The sequence below is a fragment of the Callospermophilus lateralis genome, chromosome 15 (assembly GCF_048772815.1).
Source record: "Callospermophilus lateralis isolate mCalLat2 chromosome 15, mCalLat2.hap1, whole genome shotgun sequence".
NCBI lineage: Eukaryota > Metazoa > Chordata > Mammalia > Rodentia > Sciuridae > Callospermophilus > Callospermophilus lateralis.
The window spans coordinates 69,860,121-69,883,975 of NC_135319.1; the positions used below are offsets into that span (position 1 = coordinate 69,860,121).

Sequence of the window (23,855 nt, forward strand, 5' to 3'; positions counted from 1 at the left end):
TGGTCCTGAGCCAGCTAAATGGAGGAGAAGGGGCGTAGAACATAGATGCCTTTACTGGCTAATTAACGGACCCAGACCCACAATCTGGAAGAAATCAGTCATTACCTATAATGAACCAGTGTCCTTAACATCAGAAATTCTTCTGAAGCCCACTGTCTCCCCAGGGGCATTGCTGTGAAACTAGTAAGTTTAGGTCTGATTAGAAAAAATAATTTTTTAAAACTTAAGGTTGTACCCAAAAAAGTTATTTCTGTCTTCCTTTTATTCAGAAGGCTGGTTTGTGAGGATTCTGTGTCACCTCTGTACATATCTTCTTTTCACTACATTCTTATGTGATCCAAGGTCTTGATGGGTCTCCCGAGGCTTCTGTAGCACTGGTAGAGGACACCATGCTCCTGGGCCTTGAGGCCTGCTGCCTGAGCAGGTAATCGTGTGCTTTCTCACCAGGTGGTAAAGGTTACAGTGCTGAACTGTGAGCCATCCAAGGAGAGGATGCTTTTATCCTTCAAACTACTGAGTGATCCAGAGCCCGAGAACAAGAAAGAGAGTATGGAACATGGTCAGAAGACAGGAAGAGTCGTTAATGTTGGGCAGGTATTTGGACTTCTTCAGACAAGTTATTCTGTTGTTCACTGACAGAGTGGGGAGCCACTAACATATGAGATACTATGTATAGCCCATGTTGGAGAGAAATCAAGGTAGCTCATGAGAGTCTGGGACCAGAGGAGTTTTTGAGAGAGGACTTCGTTTATGTTCTTTTCCTGTGTGCCAGAGTAAATGAGAGCTCTTTTGAAAGGAAAGTTTTGTTACAGGTGGCTTCTCAGCAGAGTGCCACTGGTTTGTGAAGGATTATCTTCTCTGGTCACTAGGGCCAGCCTCTTTTCTCTGGAACCTATTGGAGGGATCAGCAAGAAGTGATAGGACCCCACAGATGAGTCCTGAGTTAGTGGTGGGGTGAGGTCTGGAGGAAAGCTTCCTCCCTGCTTCTGGCCTCTCAGAGATTCCTGGCTCTGGAATTTTGTGCCTCTGACTTCTGCCTGATCCTGACTAGGTTTCTGTCTGCTCAAGACAAGTGCTAGACTTTGTCTTTCTATTCCCTGAGCAGGTGGTGGATGTGAAGGTTTTAGAGAAGACCAAAGATGGGCTTCAGGTGGCTGTCCTGCCCCACAACATCCCTGCTTTCCTCCCTACACCTCATTTGTCAGACCATGTTGCCAACGGTCCGCTATTGTATCGCTGGCTCCAGGCGGGCGACACCCTTCACCGAGTCCTGTGTCTGAGCCAGAGTGAGAAACATGTTGTATCCTTGACTGGTTCTATGGGGCAGTGGAAGGTGTGTGGGGGGGTCCTGGGCCTTTGGGTGGGAAATTCTGGACCAACCTCTACTTAGTTGAAAACCTCAGGGGGGAAAAGAATCAACCGTTTTATGTCAGATATTGCTCCACAGGGCCAAACTAGTGATGAAGCCTGTGCCTGAAAAGTAAAAGCAGGCGTGAGAAAGGGCTACTCACAGATGGTGGTGATAAGGGTGGAGTAGGCAGAAAGTTTGCCTGGGAGAGTAGGAGTCCAGGGGATGAGGAGGAGTTAACGCATACACAGACCCAGTGGAGCAGCCCCAGTGTCACGTGTAGTCTTCTTGGAACATTTAGGTTTGCCCCTTGGGGTGGAACAGTTAATAAGGTGCTGCTGTCCTTCCACTTTTCTCCCTACCACTCTCCTTGGGCACATGGGGCTCATAAATAATCCTTTCAGTGTTTATGTGGGTGTACTGAAGGAAGATATTGTCTTCTCACAGAATATAAAATAAGATCATCTTAAGAGTGGCAGAGGAGGTTTAGTAGGGTTTGTTGTGAAGATGGGTCAGCAGAGAATCGTGCAATGGCTGACCCAACTGCCAGACCTTGGGGATGAGCCGTCCCCTTTTTGGTCCCCTCCAGTAATCTGGAGATGAGCTAATCAGTAAAGGTCTAAAATTGATTTTCAAATATTAAGTGTGCATCAGAAGTCCCTGGAGGGCTTGCTGAAACAGATGGCCAGGCCCTACCCCGCCAGAGTCGCTGATTCATTAGGTGGGTGGTGTTTAGGAACTTGGCTTCTTCTAACCTCTGGGTGATTTTGCTGCTGGTCTGTACACACGCAGACTCGTTGAAGTAGCAGAGGATGTAAGTGAAAAAAGAAAAATGTGAGAGTTGGACATTTCTTCTGCTCTTATGAGATCATTCCTTGACAGAGTACCTACCACTAGCTCCTTTGCAGGAAGCCATCGTTGGTTTCCTCAGTAGAAGGTGGTCAGGATCCCAACAGCTTCTCAGAAATCCATACAGGAATGCTGCTTATTGGTTTTGTGAAGAGCATCAAGGACTATGGTGTGTTTGTCCAGTTCCCCTCCGGTCTTAGTGGACTGGCACCCAAAGCTGTAAGTTTAGTTCCACGAATGAGACACCAAGTTCATGGAACATGAGGGGATGGGAAGGATCAGGATACTTAACTCTTTGAAGATGTCAAGAGGCATCACTTGAGGTGTGTGGTGGGGTGAGTGGAGCTAAGAGCCTGGCTACACCTTTTACCTGCCATGTGGTCCTGGAGAAAGGACACCTATTGTTCCGTACATGGCAGTATTGGGTGAGTGGGCCGTAGCTCCATTTAGTCTCCAATATGAAGAGGATGAAACTATGTTTACACTCAGCATTTTCAGAGTTGGAAATGGATTTTCCTGAACAACCCCCAGTACCAGTTTTATAGCCTTCTGGGGTTTTGAGAAGTTAAGATACCAGAATATCCTTGAAATTATTATTCCCTCCTATTATTGAATTTTAAACTTTTCAGTCAGGAAAGTATCATAGCAATCCTGTGCTTGGACCTCCATTGTGCCTGCTGAATAAACTGGGACCTAGAGAGGGAAGGGCATTCAGACTAGATTCAGTGTAAGATGACACTGAGCAAATGGCACAGAGCTAATTCCTGCCATAGGTTGTTGATAAATATTTTTTTTCTCTTCATTGGTCTCGCTTCTAATATTTTATCAAAGAAAGTCTAATTGCGTTCCCTGCTAGAAAGTTTTTTTTTAAATGGGAACATGGGGGAGGACCCCGGAAACATGCCTAGAGAGGGCAAGAGGGTCACCAATGGGAGTTGGAGACACACAAACAGCCTTGGTCTCTGGTTTGCTAGTAATGTGCCTTCTCTGCTGCTGGGTGTCCTCTCTGAAGGCTGGGTTGGGCAGCCTGGTTCTCTTCCTATGATTTTAGGCATGGGCAGTAGAGCTGTGCTCAGAGAGGGCTGGGTAGAGCTTCCCAGATCCCCTTTCTCCTTACTCCCCCACCCCATTTTTAGACATATAAAATGGGTTGTCTTAATAGAGGCTTCCTTTATTTTCCCCATTTTCTGCCTACTTTTTCTTTCAGATCATGAGTGATAAGTTTGTAACCAACCCAAGTGACCACTTTGTTGAGGGGCAGACAGTGGTTGCAAAAGTGACCAATGTGGATGAGGAGAAGCAGCGAATGCTGCTGTCGCTACGGCTGTCAGACTGCACTCTGGGGGAACCTGCCAGCACCAGCCTCCTCCTCCTGAGCCAGTGCCTGGAGGAGCTGCAGGGTGTGCGCAGCCTCATGAGCAACCAAGGTGGGGGGCCTCTGGGCCTGTTTGGTGGGGCAGGAAGCAGAGGATGGGGGCTGGGGTGGTGGGGGGGCGTGTTGAAAATATACCCATTGTTAGGATAAGTTATTAGGTTTTCCATAATTCAAAAAAGAAAAAAAGGGGCTGGGGATGTGGCTGAAGCGGTAGCGCGCTTGCCTGGCATGTGTGCGACCTGGGTTCAATCCTCAGCACCACATACAAACAAAGATGTTGTGTCTGCCGATAACTAAAAAATAAATAAAATTCTTAAAAAAATATTAAAAAAAAAAAAAAAGAAGAAGAAGAAAAAAAAAGGTAAAACTTTTTTGAGGGAGAGCAGTCTTACTCTTTTACCCAGGCTGCCCTGAACTACTGGGCTCAAGCAGTCCTCCTACCTCAGGCTCCCTTCCCAGTACCTGGGACTACAGCTGCCACCACTGCACCTGGGTTGTCAGACTTTTTTTTTTTTTTTAAATGCAAGTATGACCTGCATCAAAGTACACAAATCATTAAATGCATAGCCTAGTAAATATATTTGAAATGAACACCTCTGTTGCCATCCAGATTAAGATAAAGGTCATTTTGAAAATCTTAGAAGTGCCCTTTGCCCCCTCTGCCAATTGGAATAAAAATTTCCCTTAGTTTTATGGCCTTGGGTTTGCATTTGTTATGAGTTTACTTACCTTTATTTTTCATTCCTTTATTCAGCAAATATATAGTGGATGATAAAAGGTCCCTCTTAGACTTTGAGCCATTATGTAAAATTAATTGCATTAGGCCTGAAAGGATAGATTGAAAATTTAGAAGCCAAAGGAAATCCTGTGTTCCTGGTATTTGTTGGCTGATTTCACAAATTATGGCCGGGTAGGATTAGCAAGTAGCCCAGGTCTGTCTGTCACAAGAACTTTCCTAGATTCTGGACATTTTTGTAAAACCACCTTGTTAGTGCAAGTTTCCACTGCCCTCCTTGGTTGGTGACAGCACATTCTTAGAGGAAAAAAAACAGCAAGTGTTATTTCATCTAACTAATCCCTGCTTCCTTTTGGGCATTTGGCAGACTCTGTGTTGATCCAGACGCTGGCTGAGATGACCCCAGGAATGGTCCTTGACTTAGTGGTGCAGAAAGTGTTGGAAGATGGCTCTGTTGTGTTCAGCGGGGGTCCAGTGCCTGACCTGGTCTTGAGAGCCAGCAGGTATCATCGGGCAGGTGAATGCATTATTTGCTCATTGTGGTTTGTTGATTTGTGCTAGTTGTTCCTCTGCTGGCTATAGCATTTCCAAATAGATAATGGTAAGTGGAGTTGTTCCATCTGAAGCTTTTGGCATGCCTAGTTGTGCGAATGCAAATTAAGGTAACAGCATGCTAAAGAAGGGTTAGGTATGAATTTTTTCTTATAATTGAATAAATCTAGATTTGTATGTATCAGTTGCAGAAATTAAGATCCACCTGAACTTTATCTATGTAGGTCGAACACCTTGGTTTACTTAATTGTTGTCCATAATAAACCCAGGAGATATGTCTTCTTTGCTATTTTGGGTCGAAGGGTCCCAGGAGATGTGCTGTCCTCTACGCACTCTGTTTTAAGGGAATCATCCTTGTTTTATTCTATACTGCAGGTCAGGAAGTAGAATCTGGCCAGAAAAAGAAGGTTGTAATCCTCAATGTTGATATGTTGAAGTTGGAGGTGCATGTTTCCCTTTGTCATGAGTTGGTGAATAGGAAATCTAAAAAGGTAAGCTGTATACCTGGCTTCATTTCTTTCTTTCTTTTTTGCAGGGCGGCGGGGTACCGGGATTGAATCCAGGGGCATTTACCACTGAACTTTTTCCCCAGCCCTTTTTTATATATTTTTAGAGACAGGGTCTCACTGAGTTGCTTAGGGTATTCTTTTTTTTTTTTTTTTTTTTTTTTTTTTTTTAGAGAGAGTGAGAGAGGGGAGAGAGAGAGAGAGAATTAATTTTTAATATTTATTATTTAGTTATTGGCGGATACAACATCTTTGTTTGTATGTGGTGCTGAGGATCGAACCCCGGCCGCACGCATGCCAGGCGAGCGCGCTACCGCTTGAGCCACATCCCCAGCCCTAGGGTATTCTAAAGTTGCTGAGGCAGCTTTGAACTTGCAGTCCTCCTGCCTTAGCCTCTCAAGCTGCTGGGATTACAGGCGTGCACCACCAGATCCGACCTTGATTTGTTTCTGTGGAAGCCTCATAGACTTGTAGCTCAAGGGGTTATAATACAGGCACCTGGAGGTATGGTGACTGGGTGCCTGAATCTGTCTAGGACATGTCTGAATTTTTTTTTTTTTTAAACATGGATCTTTATTTTATTCATTTATTTAAATGTTGTGTTGAGACCCAGGGCCTCACACATGCTAGGTAAGTGCTCTGCCACAACTCCAGCCTCTGATTTTTTTTTTTAATATTTATTTTTTAGTTGTAGTTGGACACAAATACCTTTATTTTATTTATTTATTTTTATGTGGTGCTGAGGATCAAACCTAGGGCCTTGCACGTGGTGCTAGGTGAACTCTTTACTGCTGAGCCACAACCACAACCCCCTGATTTTTTTTTTTTTTAATGTTTCTTTTAGTTGTAGTTGGACACAATACCTTTATTTTTTTGTTTATTTTTGTGTGGTAATGGGGATTGAACCCAGTGCCTCACGCATGGTAAGCAAGTGCTCTACCACTGAGCCGCAACCCCAGCCCAACGTGTCTGATTTTGACCTCTTATCCTGATGAGGTTAAGAGGACTAACTTTCACTAAAGTTCAGGTAATAAATTACATGGTCACCCTATCTTTAGGGCCACGTGGATAATGTAGATGAGTGAGTAAGTCGTGTGAATCAGGGAGTGTAGGGCTAAGACCCTGATAGATGAGAATAAGTACCTACCCATACCAAAGGGGCGTAGAGTATTTTGTTCCATCCTATTTCCAGGTGGGAATATCTGTGTCTAATGCCTTTATTTTTATTTTTTTTTTAATATTTATTTTTAGTTGTAGTTGGACACAATACCTTTATTTTGTTTATTTATTTTTATATGGTGCTGAGGATCAAACCCAGGGCCTTGCATGTGCTAGTCAAGCATTTTACTGCTGAGCCACAACCCCAGCCCTAATGCCTTGATTTTTAAGAGATGACAGAATTTGGATTTTTGTTTGAATGAATGTAGAAAATGTTGGAAACTAATTTGATTTTTACAAAACATTGTATGAACCTGGTTGGTTCTAACCTCCAGGCTGCACATCCTCACTCCTGGTGTGCTTCTTATGCTATGCTTTTGTGTGACGTAAAAAAAGTATTTGAAGAAAATCTGAAAATTAGTAGCATTTTCTTCTGGTACAGATGAGCAGGTTGAGTATTTTTTATTCAAAAGTCTTGAAACCAGTTCAGAGTTCAGTTTTTCAGATTGGAATATTTTCAGTAGTTGAAAACGATACGATTCAAAAGGTTTTGGATTTTAGAGCATTTTGGGTTTTAGATTTTCTGATTAGGAATATGCAACCCATATTTATTTGGTCATCATCCTAAGTACTTATTAAGCACATAATTGCATGAAGTATGGATTAAAATTACCTAAATATAATCCTTGACCTTGAGTTACTTATAGTTTTAAAACTTTACGAGAGACAAAGGGAGAACAGAAAGCAACACTATGGTACTGGGGATTGAACCCAGGGGCATTTAACCATTGAACTAAGTTCCCAGCCCTTTTTTTTTTTTTTTATTTTTAGACAGGGTCTTGCTGAGTTGCTTAGAGTCTTACCAAGTTGCTGATGCTGATCTCAAACTTGAGATCCTCCTGCTTCAACCTCCTGAGTCACAACTGGGATTTTGAGAAAAGTCAGGTTGGGTGCCTTGTGCATGATGATCTCTTTGTAATGATACTGGCTGAATGGTGGAAGTAGTGAACATATTGGTAGGAGAGTCACAGGATTGAGAGTTAGGACCCACCATGTCTTAAGGCCAAAAAGCCACCAAGAGATACCTGGCTGTGCATCAGAATTGTCTAAATAACTTCTAAATTTCAGAACTAACTAGTTCTAGGATAGGGCCAAGAAATCTGAATTCAAAACAGAAATTAAGTCCAGGTGACTCTGATGAGGTTCCATGAGTTGTGTTCAGATAGGGAAAGCTGGTTCTGGGGAGGGAAAATTAGTTGGTTACAGCTTAGTCCTCTGGACACCAGAAGGTTTCTCCAGTCTCACCCTGCCAGGTGAGGCCAAGAACAAGTGATGCTGCTGGGTAAGGAGAGCAGGGATGATTGCTTTCTTCTCTCTTCCAGCTGAAGAAAGGCAGCAAACACCAGGCCATCGTGCAACACCTGGAGGAGTCCTTTGCTGTGGCCTCCTTAGTGGAGACTGGCCACCTGGTAGCTTTCTCCCTGACCTCTCACCTCAATGACACCTTCCGCTTTGACTCAGAGAAATTGCAGGTGGGACAGGGTGTCTGCCTAACCCTCAAGACTACAGAACCAGGAGTGACGGGTCTTCTTCTGGCTGTTGAGGGGCCAGCTGCCAAAAGGACCATGAGAGAGATCCGGAAGGATTCTGAGACAGTTGATGAGGATGAGGAGGGGGATCCAGCTCTGACTGTAGGGACTAAAAAGAAGCACACCTTTGTTATTGGGGACATTGTCACTGGGACTGTGAAGTCGGTTAAGCCCACTCATGTGGTTGTGACTCTGGAAGATGGCATTGTTGGCTGTATCCATGCATCCCATATCTTGGATGATGTTCCAGTGGGCACCTCTCCTACTGCCAAGCTGAAAGTTGGGAAGACAATCACAGCCCGAGTGATTGGTGGACGAGATGTGAAGACTTTTAAGTATGGAGACTTTGAGGGATGGGCTGGCTTTGAGGGGAAGTTGTCATAATATGAGGGGAATATAGGCAGATTTCAAAAAGTTGCATGTAAATCAGATTCTGTAAAGAACCCTTTAGCAGGATACCTTACAAAAATAGGGAGTGGTGGTGAAGATTGTGGGTTTTAAGTCAGACTCTGGGTTTGAATTCCAGATTGACCATACCCAGGTGCTAGTAATTACTTAATTAATTACTTAACTACTTAATTCTCTGAATTTTATTTGTAAAGTGAGAGATTGTAGTGATTACCTTGTAGGGCTGTGGGGAAGACTGAGAGAACACGTATGGTGTGTGCCTAGTAGGCTGCATGGCTAATGGCTCTTGCTCAGTATACATCAGCAGTTGTCATAATCCATCCTCCACTTCACACCTTAATTACACTCATTTTAAATCTGTTATATGTTGTTCTAATGGAAATCCATGGTATAACAAGAAAAGTCAAAAAAAGAGTTCAAAGTCTGCTTGTGAATTTCAGGAACTAAGTGGATCTTCAGTAAGTCATATATCCTTTTTAGGCCTCAGTTTCCTTGTTTCTAGAATAAAGGAGTTAGGAATGTTCTTTTCAGTCCTAAAAGATGAGACAAACCAGCTCCTTATCATTTACTGCAAGGGATGAGAATGGACACATTCCTCTCAGACTGACAAATTTCCATCCATGGTGGTACAGGAGGGTGGTGGCTTAGGTGTGGTTTGTAGTGGAGTAGATAGAAGTCCTGATTTCCAGATCACCATGTTCCAGAGAATAAGAGAAGTGATTTGATTTGTTTGTTTCTCTAGGTTTCTCCCAATCAGTCATCCCAGATTTGTTCGAACTATCCTGGAGCTGAGTGTTCGGCCAAGGTGAGGGGGATCCTAGTGGCACAGTCCTATTACTGAAAGAGATTTGAACTTTGGAATCAGGAATCCTAAGTTTTCATCTTGATTCTGTATTATTTTGCCTCATTGATGAGAACGGCTGTGAAGGGAGGCTGAGGCAGGAAGAATGCAAGGTTGAGGCCAGCCTCAGAAGCTTAGTGAGACTGTCTCAAAAAATTAAAAGGGCTGGGGATGTAGCTCAGTGATAGAATGCATGTTTAGTGGGACCGAGGTCATGGCTCAGCAGTAGAGTGGTAGAGCACTCGCCTGGCACATGAGCACCACATAAAAATAAATAAAATAAAGGCATCATGTCCAACTATAACTAAAAAATTTTAAAAAAGAATGCATGTTTAGCATGTGCCTCAGCCTCCCTGGGGGAGCCGTCCAGGTTGCCATACGCACCTGGGGCTATTACAGAAGGAACTCTAAAGCAGCTTCCAAAGAAGAAGGTCTGGTCAGCATCTTGAAGGGATCAGCATAGAAAGCTAATACTTCTGAGAGGCCTTGTGCCTGACATAATGGAAACAGTCCTGGGACATTGAGTTCCAGAGCTGACCATACTTTTGGAATTTTAAGCGTCAGGCCTGTGGTTTTAAAATAATGAGATTTGATGAATGAACCACATTTCTATTTGCTTACTTCTTGGTTTCCTTAGTTTTTTAGATTTTGATTCTGTCTACTCCAGTCTTTGTTGTGAAATTAAAGAGACTTCATCATGTTAGTGGTTTTAGTCTTTACATCTTCACCTGAGTTGTGATGTCATATTTTAATTGGACCCATAATTAGTATTGAAGTCAAATAGTTTATTAAAACTGAAGGTGGTTGTCTTAAACTAATAGATACTGCCAGGGATAAGTTAGTGAACTCTGTGGGAAGACTCACTGTGGTCCTGAGAGTGCCTGTTGCCTGTCATCGTTACTGCTGTCATTGGTCTACCCTCCTATCCTGGGAGACTGTGGTATAAACCAGAGTGGCAGTGCCTGGCTGTGGCAAAGCAGGCCAAGCCTGAACATGAATAGATTTAATGAAGAGGTGGGAAATGCAGAGATATAATAGCAGATAGACAAATCCCAGGACTTGTCGCTCCTCCAGGCAGCTGTGTTGTATTGTGACTTATTTTAATCTCAGGGGCCCTGAGAAATATGGTATGAACATTATATGATATTTTTCTCATGCTTACATTTTATTTATTTATTTTGGTACTAAAGATTGAACCCAGGGCACTCTACCACTGGAGCCACTTATCTAGCCCTTTCTATTGTTGTATTTTATTTATTTTTATGTAGTGCCAAGGGTTGAACCCAGTGCCTCACACATGCTAGGCAAGTGCTCTGCCACTAAGCTACAGTCCCAGCCTTTATCTTTTGAGACATGGTCCCACTAAGTGAGGGCCTCACTGAATTGTTGGCTGACCTTGGACTTGTGATCCTCCTGCCTCAGCCTCCTGAGTTGCTGGGATTAAAGGTGTGCCCCACTACAACCCAGCCCTGTGCTTATGTTTTAAAATAAATATTTGGAAATCAGGATGAAAAACATTTAATTGATTATTTTTTTATCAGTTTACATGAATTTTCACTTGCTTTATTTCATTCACTATTTTGTTTTTGATATCTATCCATTTTTGTGTCTATAGATAAAATAGTAACCTGTCCTGTGATTGTGCCAAATTGTACAGATTCTCAAACTAATGGATGACATTTGGGGTTGTTTACAATTTTTCTCTAAATTATATAAAAATATTAAAAATTATACCATAGTGAACTTGTTGTATTGGACGTAAACGTAAGAATTTCTCTTGGGTGGAATTAGTGGGTCACAGGACATGTGCCCTTGCAACTTTAGTGTAGGAAGGTACCATTTTCAACCAGCACTTGTAATCATGTTTTGCATTTTTGCCAGCATTAATTGTACCATTTTATTGATGAGGGTTTTTTTTGGTTGTTGTTGTTGTTTAAGAAATTATTTGAAAAGTAGGGGTAGTACTTCGTTATTTTGGGGGAGGGAAAGTGATTTTTGGACTGGTAACTTTCATATCCCATGACTTTTTTGCTTTTCTGAAGAAAATAGAGGAGGGGCTAGCAGAGGGTCCAAGTTCTGGTTTTGAGTCAAGCCTTGACTTTAGCTCCTTTCAATAATGTACAACAGGCTTAATATCTACCCTGCCTAATTCATTATGAGATTGTTGTTAAGTTCTGTGAAGTTATTTGTGAAAGCAGTTCTGCAAATTGTAAAGCAAAAGCTAAAGTACTATGAAAGAAGTAAAACATTTTTATTTCCTAATTTTACAGAAATTGTTATAGTCTGGTTCATGCCTACATGAATGACATAGAAAAGATTAACCCTGGGTCAGTATTGTGAGGATTTCCCTTTAAGGAGAGAAATCAGCCATAGAGGGTAGATAAGAGTAGGGTAATCCTCTACAATTAGTTCACAGCCAATTAGGGGAGATGGTTTCAAACTAGAAGCCTCACCTAGAGGTTGTTTTATGTTTTCCATTGTCTTTCTGCAAACAGTGAGCTGGAGGAGGATGGCCACACTGCTCTTAACACTTATTCTGCCAGTCCCATGGAGAAGATTAAGCAGTACCATGCTGGTCAGATCGTGACTTGCTTCTTAAAGAGGGTGAGTAGTTGCTGCCCTGCAATGTGAGATGGTATGTCTTTCAGAAAAGAAAGGGTTGGGGGGCATGAAAGCTGGAGACATAGGCCATTAGGACTGGGCATTTGGTTCTGTGTTTGCTAGCTACCATGCTGAGCTTGTGAGAGGTGATATGTGGCCTCTGCTCCTAGAAAACCTCTGATCTGATCAGGGAGGTAAATTATATTTTTTAAAACAAGTATCAAGTCCTTTGCAATTCACCATGTTTATAGATTAATTGTATAAATGGAGACAAAAATAGACCATAGGGCAAGATTTGAAATAAGTATAATACTAGGTTTATAGTCTTGCGTTTCATTAAGTTCACCAGTAGTACAAAACAATATATAATCAGGTACCAGGTTATGTTTTCTTTTTTTTTTTTTTTTTTTTTTTTGGTGATGCTAGGAATTGAACCCAGGGCCTTGTGCATGTGAGGAAAGCACTCCACCAATTGAGCCAAATCCCCAGTCCCAGGTTGTGCATTGTGGCTTCTTATTTTATTGTATTGACTTGAACCTTGGGGTCTGTGTTTATGGCAGAACACTATAAACAGTGAATAATCAAATCTAACCCCAAGTGGAATAGGAGTTCCAAAAAGGAGAGATCATAATCATACCCATTAGAGCCTATCAACAGAGGAAATTGGACTGGCCTTGAATTTTAGGGGTACCTCCTTTTAGTTGCCAGAACCTCTTCCATAAACATCTGAGCATGTCAGTGATGCTTGATCTCTTTAGTTATCTACTACCTATAGATGTCCATAAACCCTGGATGCCTTTACAATAGAGTATAAGGCTCTTCCTGAGCTAACCTTAGGCACCTATGTACCTGTCTCTCTGAAAACTCCCTGTCTTTTCCCTTCCTGTACTCATCATGGTTTCTATACCTTGAGTACTCTATTCCCATTGCTTACTACCCTTCAGGGTTCAGCACAGAGCCCCTTTCCTGATTACTCATTATCAGTACTCCTGTAGTGTTTTGTACTCTCTGTATGTTGCTTATGGCTCTGTTATTCACATATTCTTTCAACTTACTGCTTAGACCACAGTTTCCTCAAAGGCAGCACCTGGCTTGTATTTACCATAATGCTCTGTGCATAGTGGCTTCTTGTTTTATTGTATTGACTTGAACCTTGAGGTCTTTGTTTATGGGAGAACACTATAAACAGTGAATAATCAAATTTAAATTGATCTATAAATAAGATGTTGGGGGTTGAGGATATAGCTTAGTTGGTAGAGTGCTTGTCTTGCAAGCACAAGGCCCTGGGTTCAATCCCCAACACCACACACACACACACACACACACACACACACATACAAAAGCATTAAATAAGATGGTGGCCCATGGAGATGGTGAACAATCAACAATCAGTGGGCGTAGCCAATCATGCAGGAGGGTAGAAAGGCTGGTAGGATTGATCCTGATGCATGAAGACATCTTTGAGGTCCTTATTTGCCTCAAGTGAGAAGTTGAGGAGGGATGCATGTTCTGCCATACTAACCAAGGCTGTGGTAGGCTCTGGATGAAGCCTGTGAGAAGTGGAGATTGGGTCAGGCTAGTGGGGTGGAGGGCTGGACTCCTGTCCCTTGGAAAAGTGTGGGAATAAGACCTTTTCAGGCTTGTGGTTTTAAAAGAGTATGTTAGTAGGGGAGAGAAGGGATGATTGTATTTATTCTATCTCATAGCTCCTGTTTTTTTTCCCCAGTATAATGTGGTTAAGAAATGGCTTGAGGTGGAGATTGCACCGGATATCCGGGGGAGAATTCCCTTGTTGCTCACTTCTCTTAGCTTCAAGGTTAGTGTGCATTAGATCTCTGGAAAGGAGGCCCAGGCTCCTGAAGCTTGACTGTCTGATGTGTGTTCCCAGTGGGTACATTCTGTACTTACTTAGGTTTGGGAGGTGTTTACTGTGGATATTTAAATGTTAGGGTTTGGGATAAATGACAGGCATTTCTTGAAGCATCAGAAGAATTTTTTTATCCTTCTAGGTTCTGAAACATCCAGATAAGAAGTTCCAGATTGGACAGGCCTTGAGGGCCACGGTGGTTGGCCCAGACTCCTCCAAGGCCTTCTTGTGTCTCTCACTCATAGGTGTGGGAATGAAGGGGTGCCTGGCTGGGGAAGGGAAGGGAAGCAAGGGGCAAGAAAGGGGAGAAGAAGGGAGGGGAAGGCATCTTCAGTTACTGCCCAGGTTGAAGGATGCCTTCAGAGTTGGAATCTGCGTAAAACCAAGTATGATTTGTTCTGGGAAGTTTTTCTCTTGGAGCTTTTCTCTCTGCTGTGTTTCTTTACCACTGTCAGAGTACCTTTACTTACAGTTATTATTTCAGGTCCCTCAGAAAAGTTGTCCACCATGTAGTTCTGGGATTCTTGCTACATGGTGTTGTGAGCTAGGTCTTTGTGATCCTTGTGGTCTGTTCAGCATGGATGCCCCAGGTCTGGGCAGCCTCCACCTCTCCCAGCCTGTGGTAGAAGAGTATTCCAGTGTTTTCTTCCCTCAATCTGGTTCCTTCTCCCACCAGGTCCTCACAAGCTTGAGAAAGGAGATGTGGCCATGGGCCGAGTGGTGAAGGTGACACCTAATAAGGGGCTGACTGTCTCTTTCCCCTTTGGGAGGATGGGAAGGGTCAGCATATTTCACGTTAGTGACTCCTACTCTGAGACACCCCTGAAGGACTTCATTCCTCAGAAAGTTGTCAGGTATGCCATGTTTCCTTCCTCTTTTTGCCTTCTGTGGAATTGCTGGATATTTTTTTTTTTCTTTTGTAGACGTAATCCATGATTTGATACTGGAAATAAAACAAGAATATAAAAAATTAAAAATGTGAATTTCTATCACTTCTCTCTGTATCCATCAGATTTTACCATTATACACACATGTACGTATAATTTTCCTTTCTATAGTAGTAGAGTTTTGCAACTGTCTTTTCCTTGGAGCAGTTTATCACAGACTTCTTATTTTTTAAAAAATTTATTTTTTAATTGTGGTTGGACACAATACCTTTATTTTATTTATTTATTTTTATGTGGTGCTGAGGATCAAACCTAGGGCCTTACATCTGCTAGGTGAGCACTCTGCCACTGAGCCACAACCCATCACCTCTGTTACCTTATTTTTAATATTTGTTTAGTATTTCATTACCCATTTCTTATCAAAATTTATCTAACCAGATCTGGGGTGTGGTGGTACATGCCAGTAATCCCAGGCACTTAGGAGGCTGAGGCAGAAGGATCAAAAGTTCAAAGCCAGCCTCAGTAACTTGGCAAGACCTGTCTCTAAATAAAATATTAAAAAGGGGTGGGGGCATGCTCAGTGGTTAAGCACCCCTGGGTTCAATCTCCAGTACCCAAAGCGGGAAAAATTATCTAACCTGGTCTCTGTTGATAAGCCATAATGTTAAAGTGAATATCTTTGTATATATGTTTTGGATACTAGAGCAAGTATACCTTGGAAATAAATTTCTAGATGTGAAAATAATGGATGAAATGTCATTATGCATTTTGCCAAATTACCCTCCAAAAAGATTATGCCAGCTTATTTCCCCATTAACAGTATGCAGCATATGACTCTTTCTCACATCCCTACAAACACTGGATATTCTTGGATCTTCCTTCCTTCTTTCCTTTTTTTTCTTTCTTTTTCTGTTTGTCTTTCTGTCTGCCTACCTTCCTTTCCCTCCCTCCTTCACTCCCTCCTTCCCTCCCTCTCTCTCTTTCTTTCTTTCTCTTTCTCCTTCTCTCTTCTTTCCTTCTTTCCTTTCTTCTCTCCTTTTCTTCTTCCTCCTTCCCTCCCTTCCTTCCTTCTTTTCTTCTTTCCTTCCCCCTCCTCCCTCCTTTCCTGTCCAGGACCTCACACGTGCCAGGCTAGATCTCTATCACTGAGCTACTTTTCCAACCTTTTTTATTTTTTATTTCAAGATAGAGTCTTGCTAAGTTGCTAGGTTCAGGCTGTCCTCAAACTTGAAATTCTTCTGCCTCAGCCTCCTGAGTTGCTGGGATTATAAGTGTGTGGTGTATGCCACTGTACCCAGAATCCTGGGTATTTTTAATTTTTATCATAGCCATTGGTTAAGCAGAAATTGATGTCTCAAAAAAAAAAAAAAAAAAAAGTATTGCTGTGAATCTCAATGCAAAAACTATGATGATGATAAAAAATAGTATAGCAGACACATGGGTGTCTCCTTTTAATTTGCATTTTTCATATTATTCATTTTTATTGACTATTTTACATTTGTTCTGTTTTGCCTGTCCAAGTCACTTGCTCATTTTTATTTGATACATATTCTTAATTTGAAATAACTGATCCATAGGTGTTTTCTATAAATGTATAGTAAGTTTTTGGGGTTGGGTAGAAGGGGCTTTATTTATGAACTATCATGTGCCCTAAAATGAACCTACCTCATTTAGAGTTTAAGACTATTTTATAGCTTGAATATATACTGGTGTTGAAAGGGTAGGTTTTAGCTTAACATAATAAAGTTAGCTAGTAGTTAGAACAGAGCCCTTCAGGAGGCAGAGACTGGAGAATATTCATTGCCCTCTCTCATCTCAAGTATCCCAGTCACTAGTACTTCCTAAATTTTCAACGACCTATCAGTTCTAACAACACAGAAATAACCAGGGCTTGGGAAAATAAAAAAAAAAAATAAGTCTCAGAGACCTCCAGAGTCCTCTCTGGTTTGTTTCTTGAGGCTTACAAAAATGAGGGTGAATTTTTAAAAGTGTATTTATTTTAAATACTTTTTGTGACAGCCAGACTACTGAGTAGCATTAAGTTGCAGTTTCATTTGTCAGATGAGAGTAACAAATTACTTGCTTAAGGTTAGGTGATCTCTTGAGACCTTTCTTGTTCTGAGGGCCCTGATGCCTATTATAAAAAGCAGATATCAAACTGTGGGAAAAATTTGGATTGTATTATTGCTGAGATCTTTTTTACTTCTAAGATTCTACACTTTAAAGTTACCACTTAGGATTACGAACAAATTGCCATTTTGGATGAAATAGTTTATAAACACAAGAGTCAACCTTGCTTTCCCGTCAAAACCTTCCCTGCTCAGGTTTTACTGATCCACTACTTATGAACTGCTATTTGTGTCTTCAGTAGATCTTTCCTTGGTTGTGGTCTCTTGTGGTTAATCGGTCTTGTCTGTCTCTCTCTCACTGTCCTAAGATCAGACACTCTTGGGATCTAATGTAGGACTAGTCTCATCTCTCTCCCTCTCTCTCTCTTTTTTTTTTTTTATATTTAGTTTTAGGTGAACACAATATATATATGTATGTATGTATTATGTTTATTTTTTTTAGTTGTAGGTGGACATAGTACCTTTATTTTATTTTTATGTGGTGCTGAGGATCAAACCCAGTGACTCACGCATACGAGGCAAACGCTCTACCACTGAGCCACAACCCCAGCCCTGGTCTCATCTCTTAAATGCACATACACCTCAACTTGTGTGTGTAGAGGGTTCTATCCCAATAAAACCATTGTAAGTTGAAAATATTTTAAGTCAAAATGCATTGAATTCACCTCACCTACCAAATATCCAGCTCAGCCACACTACAGAGCATTGTTTCCCTTATGATTGTGTGACTGGCTGGGAGCTGGGGCTTGCTTCTACATCACCAGAGCACATTCTACTGCTTGTCACTGGCCTGGGAAAAGATCAAAACTCAAAGTATGGTTTCTACTGAATGCATACTACTTTCACACTATTTTATTTTATTTTATTATTTTTTTTTTTAAAGAGAGAGTGGAGAGAGAGGAGAGAGAGAGAGAGAATTTTTAATATTTATTTTTTAGTTTTTCAGCAGGCACAACATCTTTGTTTGTATGTGGTGCTGAGGATCAAACCCGGGCTGCATGCATGCCAGGCGAGCGCGCTACCGCTTGAGCCACATCCCCAGCCCTTCACACTATTTTAAAGTTTAAAAAAAGTAAAATCTTAAACCCCTTGTAAGTCAGGGACCATGTGTACAAGGAGTATGACTCTTTGAGCCTTCCAGAGAGCTTTCACATCTTTACTTTTTTTTTCCTAATACCTTTCTTGGGTAAGAAGACTAGGTAGTGCTGTTTTTACTTGACAGACTAGTAAACTAAGGTCTGGAGAAGTGATGTGACTTAACCAGAGTTCCTTAGCAGGTTTTCAACAGAACAAAGTAGAACCCAGGCCTCGTGTCTCTTTGCTCTTGCCTCTTGTTCACCTCTGGGAAAGACAGCTGAGGCCCTTTGATATTTCCACAGATACTGACAATGAATATTTCCTTCTTTTGCTCTCCTTCCAGATGTTATGTCCTCTCCACTGGAGACCATGTATTAACTTTATCACTGCGATTATCCAGGTGAGTGTCCATGTTGTTGGGATAGGAAGGGAGGAAGACTCAAGTCAGAGGACTGAGGGGCAGCTACATGTGCCTGACATGGAATTTTGGACTTGCCACCTTTCTTCTCTGCTCATCCACTTTATACCCTGAAACTCTTATCCACAAAAGCTGGGGACATTCAGATTGCTGGAAGAACCCTGTCTGCTCAGGCTCTTGTTTCTCAGGGAGAGGTTCAGACATCCAAATGTAGGTGGTAAGAGCAGAGGGGAGATGGATTAATCTCAGGATTTCCATGGTTGGGCATGAGTGTGGCACGAAAGGGATGAAAGTCCTCATGCTCTGTGGATAGAAATGGGTATTTATAAGGCCAATTTTTAGGTTTGACTTCTTACTGACTTGGTCATCTTCTCCCAGTTTCTGCATGGTTGGCTCTTGGGCAAGCATCCCTGGCCTGATAGAACTCCAGGAGAATATAGTCTAGGTGTGGAGATTATTTCCTATGGATAGATCCAGAGGTGTATTCTTACATGCAAAGTACAATTATTGCAGGTGAATTGGGGAAGGTGGGAATGAGAGGCTAAAGCTGTTTGTACGTAAGCCTTTTATTCCTTTAGGACAAACCCAGAGACCAAAAGCAAAGTAGAAGATCCAGAAATTGATTCCATCCACGATGTTAAGGAAGGGCAGCTCCTGAGGGGCTACGTGAGGTCCATCCAGCCAAATGGTGTGCTCTTAGGGTGAGTGAAGTGGACCTTGGGACTTGGACCCAGACCATGCTTGATGATGTATTCTGGTTTACAAAGCCCACTTTATCCTGCTGAATGCCAGGAGCTTTCTGTGTTATAAATGTTGTCACAACTTGGGTCCTTGAGAAAGTGAAGTTGCTAGATGTGGCTGGGATCCTATGGTATCCATGACTGCAGGACTTGTCTGTCTCCTTCCAGTCTTGGGCCCTCAGTTATTGGTTTGGCCCAGTACTCACATGTCTCCCAGCTCAACCTGCCCAACAAGGACCTTTTTCACGAATACCTCCCAGAAGGAAAACTGCTCACCGCCAAGGTCCTAAGGTAGGTGCCTTCTCTCCCTCGCCATCATTCTGTTCCTCTGTGATAGAAATCAGCCTTCTTTTCTCTAGGAACAGATTTCCAGGCTGATGTTAAATATAGTGGCTTGACTGGGCATGGTGGTGCACACCTATAATCTCAGTGACTTCAGAGGCTGAGACATGAGGATCACAAGTTCAAAGAATAAGTTCAAGGCCAGCTTGGACAATTTAGTGAGACTGTATTTCGAATTAAAAAAATAAAAAGGGCTAAGGATGATAGTGGTCAAGTACTCCTTAGTCCAGTCCCTAATCCTAAAAAAACAAACATAATAGCTGGTGTTGGAGTGCTTGTCATGTTCAGATGAGCAAAAGGCTTTTGTTTAGAACCCTCTACCCAAGTCCTAGCCTCAATCCCTTGAACAGATGTGGCCCCTATTGGGGATGATGAAGCAGGGGGTATCACAAATGTCCCCTGAATTTTTACGAGCATAGTACAACATGCACGTCATTCTGAGAATACTGAGTGTATTGCCATAATAAGTGGGGGCAGGGCCTGGAGCCAGGGATGCTGAGGAGAGGCCTAGCTGCCTATGGTGCCCTGTGTGCTTTTTGCTGTCCTCACTTTCTGCCCTTGCCCTCTCCCTGTCATAGCCTGAACCACCAGAAGAACCTGGTAGAGCTCTCATTCCTCCCCAGAGACACTGGGAAGCCTGACGTATTTTCCGCTCCCCTGGAGCTGCCACTTCTGAAGCAAAAGGAAGGGAGAATAGAGACTGAAAAGCAAGATCAAAAAGGAGAAAAGAAGGAGAAGAATAATCAGAAAAGGAAAGAAACAAAGAACCAGAAGGGGCAGGAGGAGGTGAAGGTGCCCAGCAAGAAGAAAGAGCCCCAGAGGCCACAAGTGAAGAGGCAGGATAAGCGGGAGCGCCAGGAATCTGGGAATGAGCAGGTAAGTCCCTCGGGGAGGATTGAGCCTCATCTCCTGAACAAAGGAGTGTTTGAGAAGCCATCCACAGCTGCCCAGGTTTCTCTTGGATTGAGAGCAGCCTATGGGGCTAGGCACAGGGTAGTGTAGGGAGGAGAGGGACAGCATTCAGCTGGGTGCTGGAGGAGACACCTGGGCATTTTCCCACCTGACATCTCAGGAAAGAGCAAACAAGAGGCAGAAGACTGGTCTGGCAGAGGAGGATGACAGTGGCGTGGAAGTGTATTATCGGGAAGGAGAAGAGGAAATAGAAGAGACAAAGGTGCAGCTCAAGGTAAAAAGCCAACCCTTGGTGCAGGGAAAGGATGCGGGGAGGGGGGTTCCTTGGCTTCCTCCCAAAGAATTAGACTCTGTTCTCCTTTACCTCTTTTTTTCCTGTAAAATGTGAAAGGGTAGGGGAATGCTGCTAGTTTCCTCTCCTGGTCATCAGTTCCTTGGAGGTGGGATCTCTTAACCCATGGAGTGAGCTGTGTAAAATGAACTCTAATACACACTGAGTGGTACTTCATGAAATTACAGGGGTGGGCAGATAAAGATGAAACTTACCTCTCTGAGTTTGTTCTCCTCTGGGAAGGGGGAGCAGGGGTACTTGAGCTGAGAAGATGGGTCGGGGGCCCCCAGCAGGGTTTCTAGGCATCAGGTGCTTGCATCCCTATTTTCCACAGAATTTTGGTCCTGTGTCTGTTTCTGCTGTACTGTTGTTTTATACTTACGTTTTATAAATTTGTTGTTCTCTGTCACAGCTGTAGTTTCCCCAGTGAGCTGACTCCTAACTTGGTTGGGAGGCCAGGGAGGGTCTCTGCCTGGCAGGAGTATGTTCCTCCCAGTGGGCTAGGGGAATGGAGTCACTGGAGTCAAGTGCTTTCCTAATACCTGTGATCTTCCAGGGGAGGCTGACCAAGCCCGCAGATGTGCCCCGGCTGCAGCTTTCTTCGGGCTTTATTTGGGACGTTGGACTTGACTCTCTGACCCCAGCCTTGCCACCTCAAGGGGAGAGCTCAGATAGCGAGGAAGATGAGAAGCCACATCAAGCCACGGTGCAGTATTTTCCAGGGCTTTGTCCTTTTGAAGAGACCCCTCGGTATCAGAGTCCTGTGGCTTGTCCTAGCCTGGGTATTATTCCTGGGTGGGGATGATGGGGGGATGGCACCAGTCTCAGGCCACATAGTATTTATAGAGCTGTGCACTGCCCTGGCAGCTCTTGGCTTCCACCATGCACCTCCCCTAGGGTTCAAGGAGCACATGACTCACTCACTTTTCTGCTTTCCATAGCAGAAAAAGAAAAGCAAGAAGGAAAGGGAATTGGAAAAGCAGAAGGCAGAGAAAGAGCTGTCCCGCATTGAGCAGGCTCTCATGGATCCTGGGCGACAGCCAGAATCAGCAGATGATTTTGATCGACTAGTACTAAGCTCCCCCAACAGCTCCATCCTGTGGCTGCAGTACATGGCTTTCCACCTTCAGGCCACAGAGATTGAGAAGGCTCGGGCCGTGGCAGAGAGAGCCCTGAAGACCATCTCTTTCAGGTCTGGACTTTGGCTTCCTCACTGTAGGGAGGAGTCTTCAGACAGAGAGCCCTGTATTGCCCAAGTTCTAACTGCAGAGTTTGCCACCACAGGACATTTCTTTCGAGGCGAGCTAACAGTGTGGGTGGCTGTCCCAGGACTCATTGGTTCCCAGGCTTTCTCTCAGGTGTGGCCATCTGTGAAATAGATCTGCTCATTTATATTTTATGTCCTCTTAACTGAAATAGCTACAGGTGACATTTATTAGAGTCTTTACACTTAAACAAGGTATGCAGTTTGGAGCAGAAGTAGAATGGGGAAGACAGCTCTGTATATACCTGGTAAAAACCCAGGTGGCCATGTTCCAGGCTGAGTAGAGTTGTTCTCTGAAGCCTAAAGAAGGATGACTAGCCTTGTTTCACTTCCTTGGGGAGAGAATCAGACCCAGGAGTCTGCTTCCAGCCCAAACCTCAGGCCAGTTTGTGACCTGGAGGTTTCCTTCCAGGAGTAGAGGTAGAAGCCAGGGGAGCCTCAGTCCTGGCAGTTGGGCAGGGGTACAGATTCCTGATGGTGTGCAAGCTACAGTGGGGATGGGGCCTCTCAGTGTTTGCACTTGCCGGTGGGATCTGAGGACATGGGTGGAGCTTAAGAGAAGGAAGTAGGCCATCAACATCCTAGGTGGGGAGTGGAGGATCGTTGGGTTGAGTTGATGGCGCTTATGTGTGCCTGCTCTGCCCCCAGAGAGGAGCAGGAGAAGCTGAATGTGTGGGTGGCACTGCTGAACCTGGAAAACATGTATGGCTCTCAGGAGTCTTTGGGCAAGGTCTTTGAACGGGCTGTGCAGTACAATGAGCCTCTCAAGGTCTTCCTCCACCTGGCTGACATCTACACCAAGTCTGAGAAGTTCCAGGTAAGATGGCCAGATGGCCAGCTGTAGGGAGCCTTGAGCCTCTCAAAAGGGCCCTCCTAGAGGTCCTAGGGCCAGCACTCTCAGGGAAGAAACTCTGGATTCTAGGTCCTATCCTGCCCCGGGCTCACTGCCTGATTCCTGGGCCTTAAACTTTCTCATCTTCAGGTGAGAGGAGTGGTCTCTTCCCACCTACAGTTTGGGAAACTGAGGTGAAGGAAGTGATGACTTAAGAAATGGAGGGACAGCAGACCCTGGAGTGTATGACTAGGCCACTGGCGAGGCATTGTCGACAAGGTGGCATTCTGACCTGCTGTACCCTTCTCCTCCTGTTCCTACTGTATCCCCACATTCTCTTGTAATCCAGGAACAGCCTGAAGGGTGCTGGATGAATAGGAAAACTCCCACCCTTTCCTGCCACTGCACACCTCACCTCTCCTTTGGCCTCCAGAGATGGGTCTACATGTGACTTGGCATCAGGGAGCCCAAGTCTTGCTTCTCATGAGTGTTGCAGCCTGTCTTTGTTGTTGTCCCTGTGAAATACCCACTCTTCAGCTTAAGCTCTCTTTCCCACAGGAAGCGGGTGAGCTGTACAACCGGATGTTGAAGCGTTTCCGTCAGGAGAAAGCTGTCTGGATCAAGTATGGTGCCTTTCTTTTACGGAGGAGCCAGGCTGGGGCCAGTCACCGTGTGCTGCAGCGGGCCCTTGAGTGCTTGCCTACCAAGGAGCGTGAGTGTTCTCTCCTGGTTCCTGAATATGCTAGGCTCTCTGATATCTGGCAATAGGGATTGGCACCTTCTCTTCCAGGGATGGTAACTTCTGAGTTAGGAAAGCCTTATGGAGGGTATGGAGCTGTCTTTTTATATGCTCATGAATACAGTGATATTTCTTACATTTTAAATGCTAAACGCCAAAGATTGGAGGGTCAAAAAGTAATTAGCATTTATTTTGTTGGCCCTGGAACCCCACACTCTCACCTATCCTGTAGTGCCCATTTGTTGTGTATTTGGCTCTAAACCCACCTCACTGTCCTTTTTCCTCTTTGCCTCTCTTGTCATAACTAGGTCTTGACCCAGGAGTGGAATTAGGCTTAATCTGTCCCTGTAGCAC

General features: G+C 43.6%; 1 protein-coding gene across 2 annotated transcripts in view; it reads left to right on the forward strand.

Moving 5' to 3' along the window:
* The window catches only part of Pdcd11 (programmed cell death 11), a 45,026-nt gene that overhangs the window by 18,551 nt on the left and 2,620 nt on the right, over positions 1-23,855 (forward strand). Inside the window, exons 14-34 of one of the 2 annotated variants that reach the window (XM_076834212.1) lie at positions 448-594; positions 1,106-1,300; positions 2,246-2,416; positions 3,405-3,624; positions 4,676-4,825; positions 5,236-5,351; positions 7,907-8,448; positions 9,264-9,326; positions 11,858-11,966; positions 13,690-13,779; positions 13,973-14,075; positions 14,507-14,684; positions 18,267-18,323; positions 18,920-19,042; positions 19,250-19,372; positions 20,002-20,299; positions 20,496-20,609; positions 21,223-21,372; positions 21,608-21,858; positions 22,579-22,747; positions 23,321-23,474. In XM_076834212.1, the coding sequence (XP_076690327.1) occupies positions 448-594; positions 1,106-1,300; positions 2,246-2,416; positions 3,405-3,624; positions 4,676-4,825; positions 5,236-5,351; positions 7,907-8,448; positions 9,264-9,326; positions 11,858-11,966; positions 13,690-13,779; positions 13,973-14,075; positions 14,507-14,684; positions 18,267-18,323; positions 18,920-19,042; positions 19,250-19,372; positions 20,002-20,299; positions 20,496-20,609; positions 21,223-21,372; positions 21,608-21,858; positions 22,579-22,747; positions 23,321-23,474 (3,523 nt within the window). The remainder of the gene's footprint in view (positions 1-447; positions 595-1,105; positions 1,301-2,245; positions 2,417-3,404; positions 3,625-4,675; positions 4,826-5,235; positions 5,352-7,906; positions 8,449-9,263; positions 9,327-11,857; positions 11,967-13,689; positions 13,780-13,972; positions 14,076-14,506; positions 14,685-18,266; positions 18,324-18,919; positions 19,043-19,249; positions 19,373-20,001; positions 20,300-20,495; positions 20,610-21,222; positions 21,373-21,607; positions 21,859-22,578; positions 22,748-23,320; positions 23,475-23,855) is intronic. The other variant, XM_076834213.1, reaches the window with a different exon arrangement.